This window comes from Artemia sp. Qi Xiang Cuo, chromosome 12 (assembly GCF_049724085.1).
Source record: "Artemia sp. Qi Xiang Cuo chromosome 12, ASM4972408v1, whole genome shotgun sequence".
Lineage (NCBI taxonomy): Eukaryota > Metazoa > Arthropoda > Branchiopoda > Anostraca > Artemiidae > Artemia > Artemia sp. Qi Xiang Cuo.
The window spans coordinates 48253332-48275361 of NC_142805.1; the positions used below are offsets into that span (position 1 = coordinate 48253332).

Consider the following 22030-nt stretch of genomic DNA (forward strand, 5'->3'; position numbering starts at 1 on the left):
AATTATTTTTAGTTAAGAGTGTTGTTTTGCCCGACATTGACGGTCCACACAGAAACGATCCGAATGGTGTTTTAAATTGATACATGTTTCCTTCCATAGTTCACCTGGACAACTAACTGTAGACTATAGTTGTCTAATGACTAAATAATTTCCCTATTACTAGTCTGTGGTCAAGATCAAAAAATCAATAAAGACTCATATTTCTTTTATTATAAACATCACTTTAATTAACAAAAGTAAAAAGACACTTTTTAAATTTATTTATAAAAAAAAATACACTAGAAAAAGCATTTAAAATAATATCACTTTTTCTTTTTTCAATGCAAAAATGTATATTTACAAAAGCACAAAAATCTGCTCTAAGTAAAAAAAGATAACTTTGGTAGCGGCGGTGTGCCCCCCGCTGGCGGCCGGCCCCCCTCCCCCAGGGCCGTAATGCCCCCCCCCCCCAAAGGCCGTGAGCCCCCCTCCCCAAGGTTTTGGGAAAATTTATTGGAATTTATTCAAACCGAGACTTTCCCTATGGATAACACATTCGGTCCGGTCTGAAGTTAAATAGTGCCCAAGGGGGAGGGTAGTCACACCGTCTTGACAAACATAGACCTTGTCGGAAATGGTACTCATGGCAATTTTTTCTACATTTACAGTATAGTTCCTGTAGTTGAGGGAACGAATTGCCAGCAATTGGGCTTGTTGAATTGTTTTTTCAACAAGACAATTCCTATAGATGTCCATATTGAAATTCTTATCCAAATAGCGCGTGGGTATTCCTTTGCAAAGTTTTTTTACTTCATCGTCGTTCGCCTGTATAATGTAAACATTTGGACTTACAAACACACCACGGGGAATTATGTCGCTTCCCGTTTCTGATTTAAAAAATTAAAGTTGATTTGGCACCCGACGTTTCACTAGCACTGGGTAAAGCCCACTCCAATTGGTGTAGTTCATCCGTGAGTTGATAATTTCACTGTGTACCAAATCATCAATTAGGGTTGGGGTTTTTACTATCAAGAATAGATAATTTTTTTATCAGAAGTAGAACTAAACTTGTCCCCTTCCCTGTCACTCGACCCTAGTCATATTATACTATAATTTAAACTTGAGCTTTATTAACATCTCTAAGATCGCACTACCTGAAGCAATATTTTTATTTAATACAATGCTTCTTTTTTTTCTATTCAGTAGTAACATGTCTGGGCCAATGATTGCTAAGGAAGTGTAATTTGAATCGGCAATAATTTAAGCATATTGTTTGGGGTCAGTCATAACGTCACAACGATTTCAATTGCGAACACTCTCACACATTTTGACGAAAGCCGAATTCAAAATGAGCTTATAAATTTCTTTTTTGGCTTTCGTTTGTGCTTCAGAACGTTTCTTGACAAAAGTGTCAACAAATGTTTTCAGATAGGATTTTTGGCTAAACTGGAGTACTCTGTGGACCTTTGTGACGTTGAAACCGTTGCTACACATCCATTTTAAAGCCATAAGATGTACAACAATATTTTTTTTCGGCAGAAGGTCAGCAATAAGTTTTTGTTTTTAAGGTGACCAATGCAATCCGTCCACCTCGACTAAACGTCTATTGTAGGGTTTTAAAGAATCCTTATTCAGAGGTCTAGTGATACACGGAAAAACAAAATTTATTACTGAATCGTTTAGCTCAACTGATATCTACTAATCAATTTAAAAAAACCATCCAACCAGCCCATTCTCCTCAACACTGTCAATGTTGGGGAAATGGGGAGCTTGAGGGTCATTGAGCCATTTATAGTCATCGCAAGGTAGCGCATAATGGGAAATGGCCAAGAGGTAGAGAGAATTCATATTAAGGAAAATTGCATCCGATTTTATCCCCGTCTTCTCTCCAGTTGGATCAGTTTCCAAGATACGATCCCCGTGAAAAACGTACCCACCCCTCATTGACCTTTCGATGAACAAGTGCTGATCAAGGTCAGTGATTAGCCCAATTTTTTCCCCGCTAATTTTTAAGATGAGGTCCCTCACCAAAAGAGGAGATGAAAAATAATAGCCCAAATCAAGATTAAATTCCCCATAGATTTTGTCCGTATTTTTACGCATAATGTCTAACAAAGTTAACACATCACTCGACAAATACAGCTTGCAGTAGTCAAACCCATTTTAACACCCTCCCTCTGTCCACACTTTTTTAGCAAAACATTATTCATCGGGGGTGAAGCACGAACGTGTAGACTGTCGTAAAGCGATTCAATCGAGGGAATAATTTCTTCGAGGAACCTCGACATGGATCAATAATAATCATAAGGATATATGCCCTTGACCGTCAACAAATCATATAAATCATTTGGAAATTCTTGCTTGAGAAGGGAGAAAGCTTTGCAGCCGTCATCGTTTTTCTGCACTTGAATTAATTCGCTCAATGATTTGGGGAAAAAACTGTAGGAATCTAAAAAGTGAATTTTATTCGTGTACTCAATTTCGTCTTCAGCATATCTCCACATAAATTACAAAACAAGCAACTTTTCCGATGATTTAGTAATGATTTTGTAGGAAAAGCAGTCTATAACCCATGCATCATCCACTGTTCCATTTCTTTGGAGATGTGCCATTGTTGGTAGCATATACTTCAGATCGTAGTTAGAATTATGTATAACAACCGGAAGAAAGAGTTGCTGTTTAATTTTTAAATTACAGGAATTTTGAGCCCACCCCCGAAAGTTACTTTTTTCGTTGAATTGGGGTCAATAATGTGATTGTGATCCTGGACCGCGTCTTTTGGGGCAAGAGTACTCCTACAAACCCAACAAATTGTCCCCTTTTCTAGTTCCAGTTGCTCCTTATCTGATAATGACTTTGGGTAGTTGGTGTGACGCAATCGTGAAATTGTTTTTATTAAAGATACCAATAACTTCTCCATGCTACCCTCCTCATCCATAGCCAAAAAAACTCTTCCAACTGCATTTTATTATTGGAATCGCGACGAGCATGCGCATAGGAACACGCAACTAGTTTGTGTTCCTTGACTATATTTGGCCTTGATGGGTCCGATACCACCACCAGTCTTGATTCACAATCTAAAGATACTTTATCTACTTGTAGCAGGGACTTTTGGAAATTTTAAAATTGTAAAGTATCTTTGCCTTCTGCCGGCATTTCAGTTCTTCGATTTCCATGAATTTTGCAATATCTCATGTGATCCGAGAATGTTCGCTCAGATCTAAATGAGGAAAGGCACATGGGGCAATAGTGACATTCTTCTTTCTTCGTGCTTTGGGATAAGATTCGACTTATTGCTGTAACGGGGAAAAATGACCATAGGAATTTACATCTTTGGGGGGCTCGTAAATAACCCAAACCCAATTTTTAACATTATCTACCGATGGTGTCCGCACTGAATATAAAACTCCTTTTTTATTTGGTTTTTTCCCCCATTTAGAAATTCAGTGTCATAATGGAAAACAACCACCCCCACCCCAAGGTTTTAATTTGCTTTTTCAAATAAGGTTATTTCTTTCAGGGACACTAGATATTTACCCTCTAATCAGTGAAAATTTACTTTAGGGAAATCTTTTCCACCGTTACGTGCAAGTCTGGCGAGATTTTTCACTCATGACTCATTTTTCAAGGTTTTATAGGCTGCTGCTAAAAATATATATTTAAGGCATTACAGCCCCGTGGAAAATTTGAAACCCTGAACCCCTCCTGTAGCCGACAAATCTGGGTGGCATTTTATTCGTCGAATACCCCACCCTCCCCTTAAAATAAATTTTTTTTAAAATCTATTGAGATTTAGATCCATATGTTTAATGTATAAAATGGTGGACCCACTTCACCTAGCGTTAAATGTGTCCAAAGTTAAAATTAATTTATTTACCCAGTTGAAAAAGTTGCCGTCAAATTCATTTATACCAGGGTAAAAAGTCTGATTGCCGATTGAAAAACGAAAATAAAAATTATCCCCAGGTGTCCCCTTTTTTAGATAAAGTCTTTTATTTACCTATGCTTTATGCCCCCCGTGACCCCCCCCCCCAATTCTGAATCTGAATCTCAATAAGTGCTCGAATTTGGTTGATTTAGGTATGAAGAACATTTAAAGGGTCTGTTAGAATAATGCTCCCGTCAACCGCGTTTTCCTCGGGAGGGTTAAAATCTACCCTATGTATTTGTAAGTGACCTAGAGAAGAATCTAACAAATAAAATTCACGTAGTTCTGGGGTGTGACACTATTTTCATGTCCTGCACCTATTTGCACAGGACCCAATTCGCTAATTATAAAATCATCGTCAAAAATATCCCCGGCACCATTAGGTCCAACAATTTGCATAAGGCTGTCTATTTCTTCAGTTGTAAATTGAAAATCCAAGGGGATACCAAATAAAGTACCTTCACTAACATCATCATCCGGCGAGAAGTGACAATTGCCCATGATACTTTGAAGTCCCGGGCCAGGGAAGTCAGTTGTTTTCATAGCTTCCCCCTGTAACTAGAAAATGAATGGATTGAGTTTTTTTTTTCTTTGACGAAAATTTTATCACAATTATAGCAGACTATTTTTTTTTCTTAGATGGATTTATCAAACAATTTTTTTTGAGGAATGTTTTATCATAATTATAGCACACTATTTATTTCTTAGTTGGATTTATCAAACAATTTTTTTTAATTGGATTCTTATTTATCAAACAAATGCATAATAAATTACGAATTTTTGCTTATAGTATTATTTACAAAACAAATGCATAATAAATTACAAATTTTGTTAATAACACACTCACGCATACATACACATGCGCACACTCACACACACACACACACACACACACACACACACACACACACAACAAAAAATTGAAACTCATTAAGTCGCTATTGAACTAGCAATATTCATTATACTATCTCCATAAACTATCGAGTAGACGGGATGTATGCACCGCTCACACACACACACACACACACACAAACACACAACAAAATAGTGAAAATCATTACGTCGTTATTGAATTTTCACTATTAATTATGCTATCTCAATGAATTATCGAGTAGAAGCAGCGCATGCACCACTCACACACACACACACATACACACACACACACACAAAATAGTGAAACTCATTACGTCGTTATTGAATTTTCAATATTCATTATACTATCTAACTGAAATATCTATTGGTTGCGGAGAAAGCGCACGCACACACATACCCACACACACACACACACACACACACACAACAATCCTGCTGTTGTCATTGAATTTCCAATATTCATCATACTATCTCCATGAATTATCGAGTATACGCGGTGCATGCACCGCTCACACATACACACACACACACACAAACACACAACAAATTAATGAAAATCATTACGTCATTATTGAATTTGAAATATTAATTATACTATCTCCATGAATTATCGAGTAGACAGAAAAATAAGCGGCGCATGCACCGCTCACACACACACACACACACACACAATAAAATAGTTTTTAATCATGACATCTCCTAAAAATAGCCTATTTTCAATGTGTAGTCTGTTATTTTCAAAGATTTTCCGGAGCAAATGATAAAATTGAAACTGTTAAGTCTCGCATCTCATATCAAATTCTTTATTATGCAAATTAGAATCTTAGAATTATGTCTAGCGGTAGAATTCTTAGTCCTTCAAATTGACTTGGGAAAAAGAATCATTAGCGAGAAATAATATTTGAAAACTCACATTTAGATTTGTAGCTTGCATGTTGAGAGCTGTAGGGGCCACTTCATTCTCGCCTTGCATTGGTCGTGAAGGGCCCGGCAATGCTTGATAGGGGGTGACTTCACAATCTTGTGCAGCAGTAACGTTATGAGCTATCATCCACTCTCTTTTCAGTTTTCTACCCGGCTGCATAGGGGTTGGCACGGGTGGGTCTTGGGTAGGTATTACCGGTCTGGAATGGATGTGGGTGGCTCCTGATGGGTCAGCTATCTCCACTTGTTGTATTGGAGTAACGCCGTTAGCCTTAGCTCTCTTTTCCGGGGGGATTAATTTTACGAATCCTCCTCCTTAAAAAGAAGAAAAATTTAGCATGGAAAAACGATTTCCCTTTTTACAGAAGAAAAAATTAAGATATTTAAGCACACTTTCAACTAACTACAGCTAAGTTTGTTAAATGAGAGCTCTCTTTTTGTGACTGCACAAAAAAAAATGCTCATTGTTCCCTTAGTAGACAAACAATTAGGCTATAAATTAAGGTGTTTATGCATACTTTCACCTAACTACGACTAAGTTTGTTAAACGTGAGCTAAAATCCAAATTAATACAAAACTTAAAATTTTCTCCCCAAGAAAATATTTGAATACGATTTGGTTTTATATAAATTCTAAGTTCTCTGACGAGAATTACACAAATCGCTGTCTTAGTCATCAACCTTTTGTTTTCATAACTCAGATAAGACAAGTTTCAGCTCTGGGTTCAAAGGAGACTCTCTGTACTTTCAAAAACCGGGGGTTTTTAGACCGGAAAAAAGATTTTTTGATAATTGGAAAAAAGGGACATTTTTTTTAACGAAAAAAGTAACACTAAGGAATTTGGCTCGTAGCCAAGCAGTGGAGGAGGGGGTTTTTGTTTTACATAATAGAAAAAAAGCGTACTTTGCGTTTTCTAGCGAGTATACTCATCATATTTTTAGGGTTTGTATTGTTGGAGGGGAGGAGGGCCTATGCCCCTGAAATTTGAATTTACTGGTAAAATGATTTTTTATTTGGAAATAAATTCAGAAATTCAGTAAGCTGTACTCACATTGAAAATTGACGGATCCATTGTTTCAAAGTTAATAATAATCGATGTATTATCTAGAATATATCAAAACATAATGAAAATTAAATCGTAATGTATGAACGTTTTATACAAAAATCTCAAGGATGAATAATAAACCAGTCCTTTATTTTTAACCAATCACCACTCGAGTTACCGTATATTGAGCAAGCACCAATGTCTATGATTGGCTCCTAAAAAATGAGTGTTGTCTCAAAAGCCAGTTCGGTTGACTTATATAATTTTGACAATACTCACAAAACATGTTGGACCACGTTATATCATGCCAGCTTTAAAAAAAATGTGCACGTGAAGCTGAAGTGTAATTCCAACGTGCAATTGACAACAATAATGCAATCTTTGCCAGCTTTTTAGAATGTTCACTTGTAAGTGTAATGACACACACGTGGGTGCTCTCAAAACATGTTTGACCACATTATACCTTGCCAGTTTAAAAAAAAAAATGTCTATGTCAAACTGTGTGAGGGAGTTCTGACTCTCTTTGAAAAGGTGTAGAGCATCAAGCAAATAGTATGGGAAGGAACATGGCGTCAGCAAAATGGTACTTATATGGGAAGGAACAGGGCGTCAGCAAATTCCATAGATACACCCTACTATCGCCGAGGATCTGGAAGATGCAGCTAGATGGCATAATAGTAAAATATTGTACTGGCATGTTAACAAATTGAGAGGGAGTAGTCAATCCAGACTTGCCCCAGTTAAAGATAGGAATGGGGCCGCAATTGGTGATAAGGAAAAAACTAAAGAGAGATGGGCCGAACATTTTGAGAATTTGCTTAACCGAGATACAGTTGAAGGAAGAGATATAGAGGAAAATGAAAAATTTTGTGATACATTGGATGTGAAGGAAGATTTGTTTTGTGAGGAGGAATTAGTGACAGTACTAAAAGGACTAAAAAATAATAAGGCTCCAGGTGCTGATAGGGTGGTAAATGAGTTTCTTAAATATGGTGGATCTGAGGTTCGAAATAAGTTACTGAAGATTATGAATATGATTTTTGAAAAAGGGGAAGTACCTAATGATTCTAGGAAAACCTTAATTAAGCCACTTTATGAGAAGGGTGATAAAAGTGAGTGTGGTAATTATCGAGGGATTAGTCTGGTCTCTGTAGGTAGTAAATTACTTAGTAATATGATACTTTTTAGACTGAGAGATGCCTTAGACAAAGCTTTAAGAGAAGAACAGTGCGGTTTTAGAAAAGGTAGAGGATGTGTTGGCCAAATTTTCACTCTTAGGTTAATAATTGAGAAGTGCCTTGGTTTTCAAGCGCCATTGTTCTTCAGTTTTATAGATTAGTTTGGTTCTGTTGATAGAAGAGACTTAGTAAATATTTTATCCTTGTATAGCATACTAGACTAATACGTTGAATTGATTAGTGCTATGTGCGAGAATAACATTGCTACGGTTAAGTTAGGAAATGAGGTTAGCAGCTGGTTTTGTATTAAATCAGGAGTTAAGCAGGGTTGTGTTCTATCCCCCTTTATATGGATTATTTTGATGGACTTTGTCTTAAGGAGCTCTGGAAAGGCAATGGGAGACCACGGAATCAAATGTGGAGGGAAAAGTCTCCTTGACTTTGATTACACTTTGATTTAAGCATCCTAGATGAAAGTGTGAGCAAAATGAATGAAGTTTTAGAGGTTTTGCAAGTTCAGGGTGCTAGAATAGGTTTGAAAATTAATGTGAAGAAGAATAAGTCACTAAGGCTAGGAATAAGTGAAGATGAAAAGGTGAAGTTGAAATAAAAAGATTGATCAGGTGGACAGCTTCACTTACCTTGGTAGTATTATTAGTAAAGATGGTGGGAGCAGTGAAGATGTCAAAAGTAGAATAGCCAAGGTTCAGGGTGTTTTTTCACAGTTAAAAAAAGTTTGGAAGAATAGGAAGATAAGTCTGCAAACCAAGATTAGAATATTAGAAGCTACAGTGATGACAGTGTTCAAATATGGCTCTGAAGCATGGACGTTCCAAAAAACTTATGAAGATTTGCTAGATGTTTTCCAGAGAAATTGCTTAAGGATTGTTCTGGGTACCCGGCTGAGTGACCGTATTTCAAACAATAGGCTATACGAAAAATGTGGTTCAATACCGCTCTCTAGGGCTCTAATGAAAGAAAGGTTGAGGTGGCTAGGGCAAGTTGTGCGGATGAAGAATGACAGATTGACGAAGATTGTTCTTTTAACCCAACCGTCTAGGGCTAAACGGAAAGCAGGTCGTCCTCGTCTGGGGTGGGATGACGTCGTAAAGAAAGAATTAAAGGAAATGGGAACGTCATGGGTGGGTGTAAAAAGGGAGGCTTTGAATAAATTGGGATGGAGGAGGAGCGTGCGTAGCTGTGTTGGCCCAAGGTGGCTTGGTGCTGCGGTGAGTTGTTAGTAGTAGTAGTAGTAGTAGATTATAAATGAAATTAGTTAAAAATATATTTTGCTCTATTCTGACTTTGCTAAGATGGACATTTTATTACTATAACTTTATAACTTTAATATCATTATAACCTTAATATTTTTATAACTTTAATATCATTTTATTTTGTTAATTGCCTTTTTTTTTGCAGCCGAAGTCGCTCGTTCAAACGGTGGCTCTGATTTTCAATGGGCAAAAGAAGCAGAATCAAGAAACAAGCTTTGGAAGGCCCGGCATGACCTTCTATACGCCACTCTAGCTTTACAGCCAGGATCGCGGGCCATTGTCACTGATGTTTGTGTTCCTATATCGAAGCTGCCAGATTTAGTTGTTCAAACTAAAGATGACGTCTTAAAGACGGGTTTAATCAGTACGTTATCATTTTTTCAAATGTTTTGAGTGTACTCCAGAACAGACACGTAGGCAAGAAATAAAAAGAAACATTTTTTTTTTTTTAATTTGATTGGAAAGTGTCGAAATTTATCTTTTTTTGGGGGGGACGCAAACCCTCTTACGTCCTAGCTTGGAAAATATTTACTTCCGGTCAGAGACTAACTTCTTAAAGAAGTTAAACTTCCTGGGATCGGGGACTTACGGTAAGTATTTTATTACGTATTTACATTTTTTTATATTTACGTACATTTCCATTTACATCTGAATTTTTATATTTTTGTTTTATTTTTACATTTTTTTTATTGTATTATTTTTTAAAAAATCATCACTGCAAAGACAACTAGCATGTTTTGTCAAATATTATAGTTTGGTTTGCATGAAAAGTATAAAATACAAAACGTCATTCGTACTGTCTTGCACGTTCACGATTGAAGATGCAGATAGTCCAAAAAATAATTTAGCTCAGTTCATTGTGTCCAATGGATTTCTTAGAAAGAAAAAGTTGGCATTTTTGTTTTAATGGTGTGACTATGAATGATAAAATTAATAGTTTTTAAGCATAATTCAAATCAATCTCTTCAAAATGTGAATAAAAAATAGTATTACTGAGTGGAGTGGCGGTGGGGCTAAAAAACGGATTTCTTTATGTTTTGTTATTTATTGCACTGATGAGTGTCCTTCAAGTTATTTTTGTCGTTTCCTGCATAAAAAAAAAGTACATTCTAAGATGACGCTGGCTATACATGACATGTATAGCCAGTTCACAATGGAACTGGAAGATTCAGGAAAGCTGCCTTTCTTGGATGTTTTGATTATAAAAAATACTCCTAGCCTTGAATTTTCTATATACAGAAAGCCAACCCATAATGATCATACCTACATTTCTCGTCAAATCACCCCCCTTCTATGAGAAGAGGGGTAATAATCTCTTTAGTCGACAGAGTTTTAAAAATCTGTTCACGTAATCATGTAAATTCTGAATTGAATTATATAAAAGATATTATATTCTGCTATGGCTACCAAATAAACCTTATTGAAAATATCATAGATAGACGTTTAAAAACGATAAAACAAGAAAATAGGGAGCCCGAGCCCCTTAATTCAGTTATTCTGGCAATTGAGAAAAAAAAGTTTCACCACTTTACCATACATCTCAAAACTTAGCGATAAACTTGGAAAAATTTTAAATAAACACAATCTCTCTGTTTCTTTCAAAAGTTGAACATTTTTTCAACTCAGGAAAAGATGAAACTGACCATGTACTGGGTAGTGATGTCTACAGAGTCCTGTGTTCATGTGGGAGATTTTACACTGGTAGGACCCATCAACAACTTGCTGAACGTTTACATGAACACAAAATTTCAATAGATAAGTCCCTGAGATTGGAAAATAAAAATGACAACTTTGATTCGGCTTTGGCCCTGTATACCTTTGAAAAACCTACACATCTGGTTCTTTTTGAGGAGGCAACTTTAATATCTACTGTAAATGACTACCACAATCTTTTAAAGAGGTAATTGAGATAAAAAAAATATATAAACAAAAACTTGGCTATAAATAAAGACACCAGAGACATTTCATTAAGCCCAATTTATAACAATTTAATATTAAAAGACTCAATTAATCTTTTCCCCCAGTCAAAATTAAGAGAACCTGTTTGCATATCTAATGAAAACGGAAATTGCAGACGAGCTAAAACTTTTGCAAGGCAAAACATTCTTGCTCAATCTCTTTGGTAAATCCTTTTTTCATTGATTCCGGCTTGGTCTTTCATTCAGTGTCTGTTCGCTTTTTGTCAGGTTAACTTCAACTGTTTAACTTAACTGTTTAGCACTGAGGGCGACTTGGCGGAGGTCCTTGTCGAAATATATGTTTGTTCTTCGTCTTCATGTTTGTCCACTGGGTGACAAAATCCTCGTTTTCTCACCCTTTTTTGATTTTAGTTTTCATTTATTATTTCCTTTCCTCTCTTAGCTTCATATGATAAAAAAAAGAGAAGAAAACAATGCATTAGAATATCCACATTTGAAGTGATTGGATAGAAAAATTAAGAATTCTTTAATATCGAATTAAAAAAAGTCGGCATACAGGATTCTGATATATGAAGTGTAGAACATCGGTAAGAGAGTGTTTCTTTATAAAATATGTTGTGACTCGACAACTTCTCCTAGTTTTTAATGGCGTAAAACTTCACACAAAGGATGAATCAAAACCGAAACATTAGTTCTTTGAAATTCTTTGATGTAAATAGCCAACTTTCAGGAGGAGAAGCCTTTTTGGGTAAGAGGTTTTAAAACCAATCAGGTTTATAAAAGGTAGGGCTATTTATCTCTCCAGGAATAATAAGTTATGCTATTGAATTAAGCACGCTCCTTAACGTGGAAGTACATGAGAGCGGTTTCTCTTTTCTTCTTTCTATTGTTCTCTCCCATTTCTTGCCGAGAGAAACTCACCATTGTATTTACCGTGTCCGTCCCATAGATTTATGGTCCGTCCACAGTGTCTACAGTGTAGAAATATGTTTTCAGAAAATAATTTTTTAATAAGGCTTCTAAATAAAATTTAACTGATTGGCCATCTCAAACTCTGGTATGCAATGTTTCGATTTTATACTTATTCTGTTTGTTTGCAACCCTACTAATACAAAGAATATGAAATAAGCATGAAATCATAAAAACAAATTGTTCTTGTAAGGTATTATTTCGGAATGTTTGACGCTATAACAGGAGCGTAAGACTGGTCTGGAGGCGACTGCTGAAAACTATTAGTGCCACTGACAGAATAACATTTTCTAGAAGAAGTAGATGAATTAAAAATCATAATTTAATCTTTATTTTACGTATTACAATTTTAATTTCATTTAATATTCCAAATCCCGTACCAAAAGCAATAATATAAGCAAAAACAGAATTATACAAGTGTTCCAAATAAATAAAAAAACTGACATATACTAAAAAAAAAAAAAGAAACAACAGTTACAGAAAAAACTGGTCTTCTGCCTGTCATTTAACAATTATAAAAATAGTCCTTAATAATGAGGTACAATCTTTTAAAATTGGATTTGAAAATATTTGAAGAAGAACAATTATTTTCAGAAAAAAAGAAAACCATCAAATATGGGTTTTTAAAGGCCAAACGAAAATACTCAAAAGAAACACACAAAGCGAATATTTCGAGACAACAACCGCCTCTCTTCTTCAGCGCGAACAAAATAATATAATCAAGGAAAATTCCGGAGAAAAAAAAGCTGAAAGTCAACAAAATCAATTAAAAACTATAATGAAAAAAACAGCCAAATAATTTAAAGATAAATAAAATTCAATGAAAGACCAAAAACTACAAACATTAAAATCAAACACCTAACAACGATAAAGTGAGTCATTCGCCAATATCTGCGATTTGCAGAAAATCCAAAAAATTCTGAACTGCCATCGGCGGATACTAACGAACAACGAACTAATGAAGAATTAATTTATTAGGGAAACAAAACCAAGGAACAAAAAATGTTAGCCATTAGGGTCTAGGAAGCCTGTCCGGCCAAAATACGCAATAATTTCCCTTTAAGACAACCAAAAAATAAAATATCAGTCAAATCTATGGATAAAAAAATTGCGCACGACTACAGCGCTAATAGTAATTTTTTTTGTGAATGACCAAATCAGAGTGAAAATTTAAAATAATTTAAAAATTAAATTTAATAATTTTAAATAATTTCTAAAAAATTAAAAATTTAATTTTTTTTAAAGAGATAAGTCTTGAACAAGGGTTTTGCTATCTGTGAAATTCATATGACTAATGGCACAAGAACAAATTATAGTAAACAAAACTTGGGGAAAAAATTTATGCTAATATACGCTTTTGAAACTTGGTTCCCTGCATTTTTTGCTTCTTTGTTATAAGTGTCCAATTTAAATCATTGGTCAATAGGAATCGATTATTAGTCTTGCCTTTTTATTAACAGATGTAACCATAATGTGGCAGGGGTATAATTAGTCAAGTATTCCAGGCCCATGGATTCATATGCTCTAAACAAAAAAGCAGATCTCATGAAACTAGAAGGGAAATTTTCCTGGTTGGGAAGGGGAGATTTCTCACAAACAGTCCCTTTTTTTCTGTGACTTTATGAAGAGAAAGTGGATGTTGCGCTAAATTTGAGCTTTTCTTGTAGGCCCCATACTGGGACACGTTGGAGATGGGAATTTTCACGCATTCATATTGTTCAATCCAAATGATGAAGACTCCCTGAAAAGAGCAAAGGGGGTAGCGGTGAGACTAGCAGAGTAAGAACTTTTCTAAGTTGAATTTTAAGTTCATTATGCTTATTGAAAGAAGGGAAGTTGAAAAGAAACTAGTCAAACTAATTAGACAGAAAAAGATTTGAAAAAAAGAGGAAAAAATACATTTCATAGAACGCTACAAAAATATGTAAACTATAGTGTTTTTGTGTGTATTTTTTGTTTTTCCTTTTCTTTACTTTTTTTCAGTAGACAATGGCTTCCGAATCTATTCGGACCTGTGATACTATTTTTTTTTTTTTTTTTTTTTTTTTTTTTTTTTTTTTGCTAAGTTTCTCCGTCTTATTCAAAGTTATATAGTCTTTCTATTAATGGAGAGATAGTATGGTCTAAGAAATAATTTAATTAATATTTTGTTTACGATTTAGTGTCTTTCTTATGCAACTAGTTAAAAAAAAAAACTTTTCAAGAAAGTAATTTTTCAAAGAAAAGTCAAGAGCTACATTTAACCGAAGACAAGTATAAATAACAGAGTAAGAACTGTTTTTGCTGAATTTTAAGTTTGTTGTCGAATATCGTTTATCTGATCTTTTTAACCTTCAACTTGAATGTCTATCAATGCTTTAGGAACACAAAAGAATTTGGCAGTAGTCTGTTTTGTTAAGTCATTCTTCCATTCATTCGATACGCGTATCAAATAGCTCGTGGTAATGAGCTGTAAGTAAGGAGCGACTCGGGCCAGTCGTAACTACAACTCTTTAGGACGGAATTTTCTAAAGGAACAAAAGATATATCAAAAGAATTGGCAAATTAAAATTTAAAATTTAATTAAAAAAAACTTTTTCCACAAAATTAGTTTTTCAAAAAAAGTTCAGAACTCCATTAAACCAAAAATGATCAAAAATAGAATCAAAGAATAACCAAGAATACAACTACCACAAATTAGTATCAACAAATAAATGAAACCTAAAACGAGCAGAAAAGTATAGTCCTTCTATTGAATTCTGCCACTTTATGTTCCTTCCGGTTTTTCTGGTAGTCCTATTCTAAAGGTCATTACACCTTTCAAAGAGACGGGTTTTCTATTGTGACATCGATTTTTTGGAGGTGAAACTCATGGATACATGTTTATTTATTTTTTATTTTTTTTAACTGGTATTTTTTCAATGAAGTCCATAGCACTTTGCAGAAACCCGTGAATGTTTGACTGAAAGTCCAATTACTAATCAAATTAGTGTGACCGCCATTTTTGATCTGGTTAAGTGGGTATAATCTGGTTTGGTTTGTTATTGCGAGAGGATTACTCAATTTACATCTTAGTGTTAACTGAGCAATGACTAAAGGAACATTCGAAGGTGGAGAAAAAAAGGGGTAATTAGCGATTGGATAATTTTAACAAGAAATGACTGAAAAGTGTTCTGGAGGAGATGGAGTGAATGTGTATTGTATAATACACAAGTGATGATTTGCACAGTGTTGTCAATTTTAAATAGTTTAGAAATAAAAAAAATTAACAAGAAATGGCTTACAAGTGTTTTGAGGGAGTTGAGTTGCACGAGGGTTCAGTTACATGCGGATTCAGTTACACGGGGATTAGTTAAATGGGGTTGAGGAGCACGGAGGTTCAGTTGTACAGGGTTTCGGTTAGACAGGGGCTCAGGTACCTGGGGGGTTCAGTTGTACGGGGTTGCGGTTATCCAGGGGTTCAGTTACCTGGGGGGTTCAGTTATTTTTTCTGATTTTGTGTGTTTTCACAAGAAAATAACTGGTTTTTTAGCAAACTTAGCCAAAGCTACCTGAAACTCTGCATAAATATCTTCATTTTTAATCTAATTGCATAGCTACTAAAGGAACATTGAACATTTTTTCTGATTCTGTGTGACCACCTGGCGCCCCAAAGACTCCTGAGCCTCCATTATTATATTTTTTAAGGCTTTATTATATCTTTTCAGAACAAATTATTATTTTAGGGAATTATTTCGGTGAAACAGTTAGAGACATTTGAACAGTGTTGTGAGGTCCCTTAGCACAACCCCAAAGGGCTCCGATCCCCCCAGCCCAACCCCGAAGGACGCCCCCGGACAGCAAAGGTTCTCTGGACCCCCAAAGGACCCCCGGCGCCCCGATGCCTCCTGAGTCCCCCATTATAATACTTTTTAAGGCTTTATTATATCTTTTCAGAACAAATTATTATTTTAGGCAATTATTTCGGTGAAACAGTTAGAGACATTTTAAGAGATGATTTTAGAAAAGGATTTGAGGCTGTTCCTATTTGAACAGTGTTGTGAGGTCCCTTACCACAACCCCAAAGGGCTCCGATCCCCCCACCCCAACCCCGAAGGAAGCCCCCGGACAGCAAAGGTTCTCTGGACCCCCAAAGGACCCCCGGCGCCCCGATGCCTCCTGAGTCCCCCATTATAATACTTTTTAAGGCTTTATTATATCTTTTCAGAACTAATTTTTATTGTAGGTAATTTTTTCTGTGAAACAGTTAGAGACATTTTAAGTGGGTTGTGAGGTCCCTTACCACAACCCCAAAGGGCTCCGATCCCCCCCCCACCCCCAACCCCGAAGGAAGTCCCCGGACAGCAAAGGTTCTCTGGACCCCCAAAGGACCCCCGGCACCCCCGATGCCTCCTGAGTCCCCCATTATAATACTTTTTAAGGCTTTATTATATCTTTTCAGAACAAATTATTATTTTAGGCAATTATTTCGGTGAAACAGTTAGAGACATTTTAAGAGGGTTGTGAAGTCCCTTACCACAACTCCAAAGGGCTCCGATCCCCCCCCCCCCACCCCGAAGGAAGCCCCCGGACAGCAAAGGTTCTCTGGACCCCCAAAGGACCCCCGGCGCCCCGATGCCTCCTGAGCCCTCCATTATAATACTTTTTAATGCTTTATTATATCGTTTGATAACAAATTATTATTTTAGGCAATTATTACGGTGAAACAGTTAGAGACATTTTAATATATGATTTTATAAAAGGACTTGAGGGTGAAACTCTGTGGTCGTTATAATACACAAGTTCCATTTGAACGGTGTTTTGAGGTCCCTTACCAGAACCCCAGCTCTGTTGTTCTAAGCCGTTTGATTTTTTCTTTACATGGTATTCGTTCAAAAAGCGAGGATTTCTGTTAAATAAATAATTCTTATATTTTTTCCGTTCAATTGAAAGCGAGGATTTCTGTTAGATAAATAATTCTTATATTTTTCCGTTCAATTGAAGGCGAGGATTTCTGTTAAATAAATAATTGTTATACCTTTTAGAATGGCTTTACGGGGTTTGAGGGGCTCTGTTGTTTTAAGCCAGTGTGATTTTTTCTTTACATGGTGTTCGTTCAAAAAGCGAGGATTTCTGTTAAATTAAAGGGTTTGAGAGACTCAGTTGCCTAATTCCGTGTGGTTTTCCTTTACTTGGTGGTAATTAAAAACGAAATTTTTGTGTTAAATCAGTAGTTTTTGTATCTTTTAAAAGAGCTTTAAGGGGTTTGAGAGACTCAGTTCCCTGATTCCATGTGGTTTTTCTTTACTTGGTGGTCATTTGTTGTATCTTTTAAAAGAGCTTTACAGGGTTTGAGAGACTCAGTTGCCTAATTTCGTGTGATTTTTCTTTACTTGATGGTCATTAAAAACGAAATTTTTGTGTTAATTAAGTAGTTTTTGTATCTTTTTAAAGAGCTTTAAGGGGTTTGAGAGTCTCAGTTGCCTGATTCCGTGTGGTTTTTTCTTTACTTGGTGGTCATTAAAAATGAAATTTTTGTGTTAAATAAGTAGTTTTTGTATCTTTTAAAAGAGCTTTACGGGGATTGAGACTCAGTTTTACCTTGTCGCAGTTACATTTTCTTGATTTTTCAAAGTTCATTTTGAATTTCTTTCGTTGAAATGCAAGAGTTGGAATATTTCAGTAGTGTTTGGTTGTGGTTTACCTTGTCACAGTTACATTTTCTTGATTTTTCAAAGTTCATTTTGAATTTCTTACGCTGAAATGCACGAGTTGGAATAGTTCAGTAGTGAATGGTTGTGGTTTACCTTGTCACAGTTACATTATCTTGATTTTTCAAACTAAATTTTGAATTTCTTTAAATGAAATGCAAGAGTTGGAATATTCAGTAGTGTTTGATTGTGGTTTACCTTGTCACAGATACATTTTCTTGATTTTTCGAAGTTCATTTTGAATTTCTTTCGCTGAAATGCAAGAGTTGGAATAGTTCAGTAGTGTGTGGTTGTGGTTTACCTTGTCACAGTTACATTTTCTTGATTTTTCAAAGTTCATTTTGAATTTCTTTCGCTGAAATGCAAGAGTTGGAATATTTCAGTAGTGTTTGGTTGTGGTTTACCTTGTCACAGTTACATTTTCTTGATTTTTCAAAGTTCATTTTGAATTTCTTTCGTTGAAATGCAAGAGTTGGAATATTTCAGTAGTGTTTGGTTGTGGTTTACCTTGTCACAGTTACATTTTCTTGATTTTTCAAAGTTCATTTTGAATTTCTTTCGCTGAAATGCAAGAGTTGGAATATTTCCGTAGTGTATGGTTGTGGTTTACCTTGTCACAGTTACATTCTCATGATTTTTCAAATTTCATTTTGAAGGAAATTAGTGTAAGGGCTGTATTAGGACAATTTATTCTGAAAATGATAATTGTTTACATAGACTATGATACATTATAATGATTTTTAATTTATCTTTATTATATATATATTTGAGATGCAAGAGTTGGAATATTTCAGTAGTGTTTGGTTATGGTTTACCTTGTCACAGTTACAATTTATTGATTTTTCAAACGTCAATTTGAATTTCTTTCGTTGAAATGCAAGAGTTGGAATATTTCAGTTGTGTTTGGTCTTGGTTTACCTTGTCAAATTTACATTTTCTTGATTTTTCAAAGTTCATTTTGAATTTCTTTCGTTGAAATGCAAGAGTTGGAATATTTCAGTAGTGTTTGGTTGTGGTTTACCATGTCACAGTTACATTTTCTTGATTTTTCAAAGTTCTTTTTGAATTTCTTTCGTTGAAATGCAAGAGTTGGAATATTTCAGTAGTGTTTGGATGTGTGTTACCTTGTCACAGTTACATTTTCTGGATTTTTCAAAGTTCATTTTGAATTTGTTTCGTTGAAATGCAAGATTTGGAATATTTCAGTAGTGTTTGGTTGTGGTTTACCTTGTCACAGTTAAATTTTCTTGATTTTTCAAAGTTCATTTTGAATTTCTTTCGTTGAAATGCAAGAGTTGGAATATTTCAGTAGTGTTTGGTTGTGGTTTACCTTGTCACAGTTACATTTTCTTGATTTTTCAAAGTTCATTTTGAATTTCTTTCGTTGAAATGCAAGAGTTGGAATATTTCAGTAGTGTTTGGTTGTGGTTTACCTTGTCACAGTTACATTTTCTTGATTTTTCAAAGTTCATTTTGAATTTCTTTCGTTGAAATGCAAGAGTTGGAATATTTCAGTAGTGTTTGGTTGTGGTTTACCTTGTCACAGTTACATTTTCTTGATTTTTCAAAGTTCATTTTGAATTTCTTTCGTTGAAATGCAAGAGTTGGAATATTTCAGTAGTGTTTGGTTGTGGTTTACCTTGTCACAGTTACATTTTCTTGATTTTTCAAAGTTCATTTTGAATTTCTTTCGTTGAAATGCAAGAGTTGGAATATTTCAGTAGTGTTTGGTTGTGGTTTACCTTGTCACAGTTACATTTTCTTGATTTTTCAAAGTTCATTTTGAATTTCTTTCGTTGAAATGCAAGAGTTGGAATATTTCAGTAGTGTTTGGTTGTGGTTTACCTTGTCACAGTTACATTTTCTTGATTTTTCAAAGTTCATTTTGAATTTCTTTCGTTGAAATGCAAGAGTTGGAATATTTCAGTAGTGTTTGGTTGTGGTTTACCTTGTCACAGTTACATTTTCTTGATTTTTCAAAGTTCATTTTGAATTTCTTTCGTTGAAATGCAAGAGTTGGAATATTTCAGTAGTGTTTGGTTGTGGTTTACCTTGTCACAGTTACATTTTCTTGATTTTTCAAAGTTCATTTTGAATTTCTTTCGTTGAAATGCAAGAGTTGGAATATTTCAGTAGTGTTTGGTTGTGGTTTACCTTGTCACAGTTACATTTTCTTGATTTTTCAAAGTTCATTTTGAATTTCTTTCGTTGAAATGCAAGAGTTGGAATATTTCAGTAGTGTTTGGTTGTGGTTTACCTTGTCACAGTTACATTTTCTTGATTTTTCAAAGTTCATTTTGAATTTCTTTCGTTGAAATGCAAGAGTTGGAATATTTCAGTAGTGTTTGGTTGTGGTTTACCTTGTCACAGTTACATTTTCTTGATTTTTCAAAGTTCATTTTGAATTTCTTTCGTTGAAATGCAAGAGTTGGAATATTTCAGTAGTGTTTGGTTGTGGTTTACCTTGTCACAGTTACATTTTCTTGATTTTTCAAAGTTCATTTTGAATTTCTTTCGTTGAAATGCAAGAGTTGGAATATTTCAGTAGTGTTTGGTTGTGGTTTACCTTGTCACAGTTACATTTTCTTGATTTTTCAAAGTTCATTTTGAATTTCTTTCGTTGAAATGCAAGAGTTGGAATATTTCAGTAGTGTTTGGTTGTGGTTTACCTTGTCACAGTTACATTTTCTTGATTTTTCAAAGTTCATTTTGAATTTCTTTCGTTGAAATGCAAGAGTTGGAATATTTCAGTAGTGTTTGGTTGTGGTTTACCTTGTCACAGTTACATTTTCTTGATTTTTCAAAGTTCATTTTGAATTTCTTTCGTTGAAATGCAAGAGTTGGAATATTTCAGTAGTGTTTGGTTGTGGTTTACCTTGTCACAGTTACATTTTCTTGATTTTTCAAAGTTCATTTTGAATTTCTTTCGTTGAAATGCAAGAGTTGGAATATTTCAGTAGTGTTTGGTTGTGGTTTACCTTGTCACAGTTACATTTTCTTGATTTTTCAAAGTTCATTTTGAATTTCTTTCGTTGAAATGCAAGAGTTGGAATATTTCAGTAGTGTTTGGTTGTGGTTTACCTTGTCACAGTTACATTTTCTTGATTTTTCAAAGTTCATTTTGAATTTCTTTCGTTGAAATGCAAGAGTTGGAATATTTCAGTAGTGTTTGGTTGTGGTTTACCTTGTCACAGTTACATTTTCTTGATTTTTCAAAGTTCATTTTGAATTTCTTTCGTTGAAATGCAAGAGTTGGAATATTTCAGTAGTGTTTGGTTGTGGTTTACCTTGTCACAGTTACATTTTCTTGATTTTTCAAAGTTCATTTTGAATTTCTTTCGTTGAAATGCAAGAGTTGGAATATTTCAGTAGTGTTTGGTTGTGGTTTACCTTGTCACAGTTACATTTTCTTGATTTTTCAAAGTTCATTTTGAATTTCTTTCGTTGAAATGCAAGAGTTGGAATATTTCAGTAGTGTTTGGTTGTGGTTTACCTTGTCACAGTTACATTTTCTTGATTTTTCAAAGTTCATTTTGAATTTCTTTCGTTGAAATGCAAGAGTTGGAATATTTCAGTAGTGTTTGGTTGTGGTTTACCTTGTCACAGTTACATTTTCTTGATTTTTCAAAGTTCATTTTGAATTTCTTTCGTTGAAATGCAAGAGTTGGAATATTTCAGTAGTGTTTGGTTGTGGTTTACCTTGTCACAGTTACATTTTCTTGATTTTTCAAAGTTCATTTTGAATTTCTTTCGTTGAAATGCAAGAGTTGGAATATTTCAGTAGTGTTTGGTTGTGGTTTACCTTGTCACAGTTACATTTTCTTGATTTTTCAAAGTTCATTTTGAATTTCTTTCGTTGAAATGCAAGAGTTGGAATATTTCAGTAGTGTTTGGTTGTGGTTTACCTTGTCACAGTTACATTTTCTTGATTTTTCAAAGTTCATTTTGAATTTCTTTCGTTGAAATGCAAGAGTTGGAATATTGCAGGAGTGATTGGTGATGGATTACCTTGTCACAGTTACATTGTCTTGATATTTCAAAGTTCATTTTGAATTTCTTTCGTTGAAATGCAAGAGTTGGAATATTTCAGTAGTGTTTGGTTGTGGTTTACCTTGTCACAGTTACATTTTCTTGATTTTTCAAAGTTCATTTTGAATTTCTTTCGTTGAAATGCAAGAGTTGGAATATTTCGTAGTGTTGGTTGTATTCCATCAGCTACATTTTCTTGATTTTTCAAAGTTCATTTTGAATTTCTTTCGTTGAAATGCAAGA

At 34.8% G+C, this 22030-nt stretch overlaps 1 protein-coding gene across 1 annotated transcript in view; it reads left to right on the plus strand.

Moving 5' to 3' along the window:
* The window catches only part of LOC148946209 (D-lactate dehydrogenase, mitochondrial-like), a 531845-nt gene that overhangs the window by 104317 nt on the left and 405498 nt on the right, over positions 1 to 22030 (plus strand). The window contains exons 7-8 of the mRNA XM_089097633.1: positions 9347 to 9565; positions 13757 to 13868. Coding sequence (XP_088953759.1) covers positions 9347 to 9565; positions 13757 to 13868 — 331 coding nt within the window. The remainder of the gene's footprint in view (positions 1 to 9346; positions 9566 to 13756; positions 13869 to 22030) is intronic.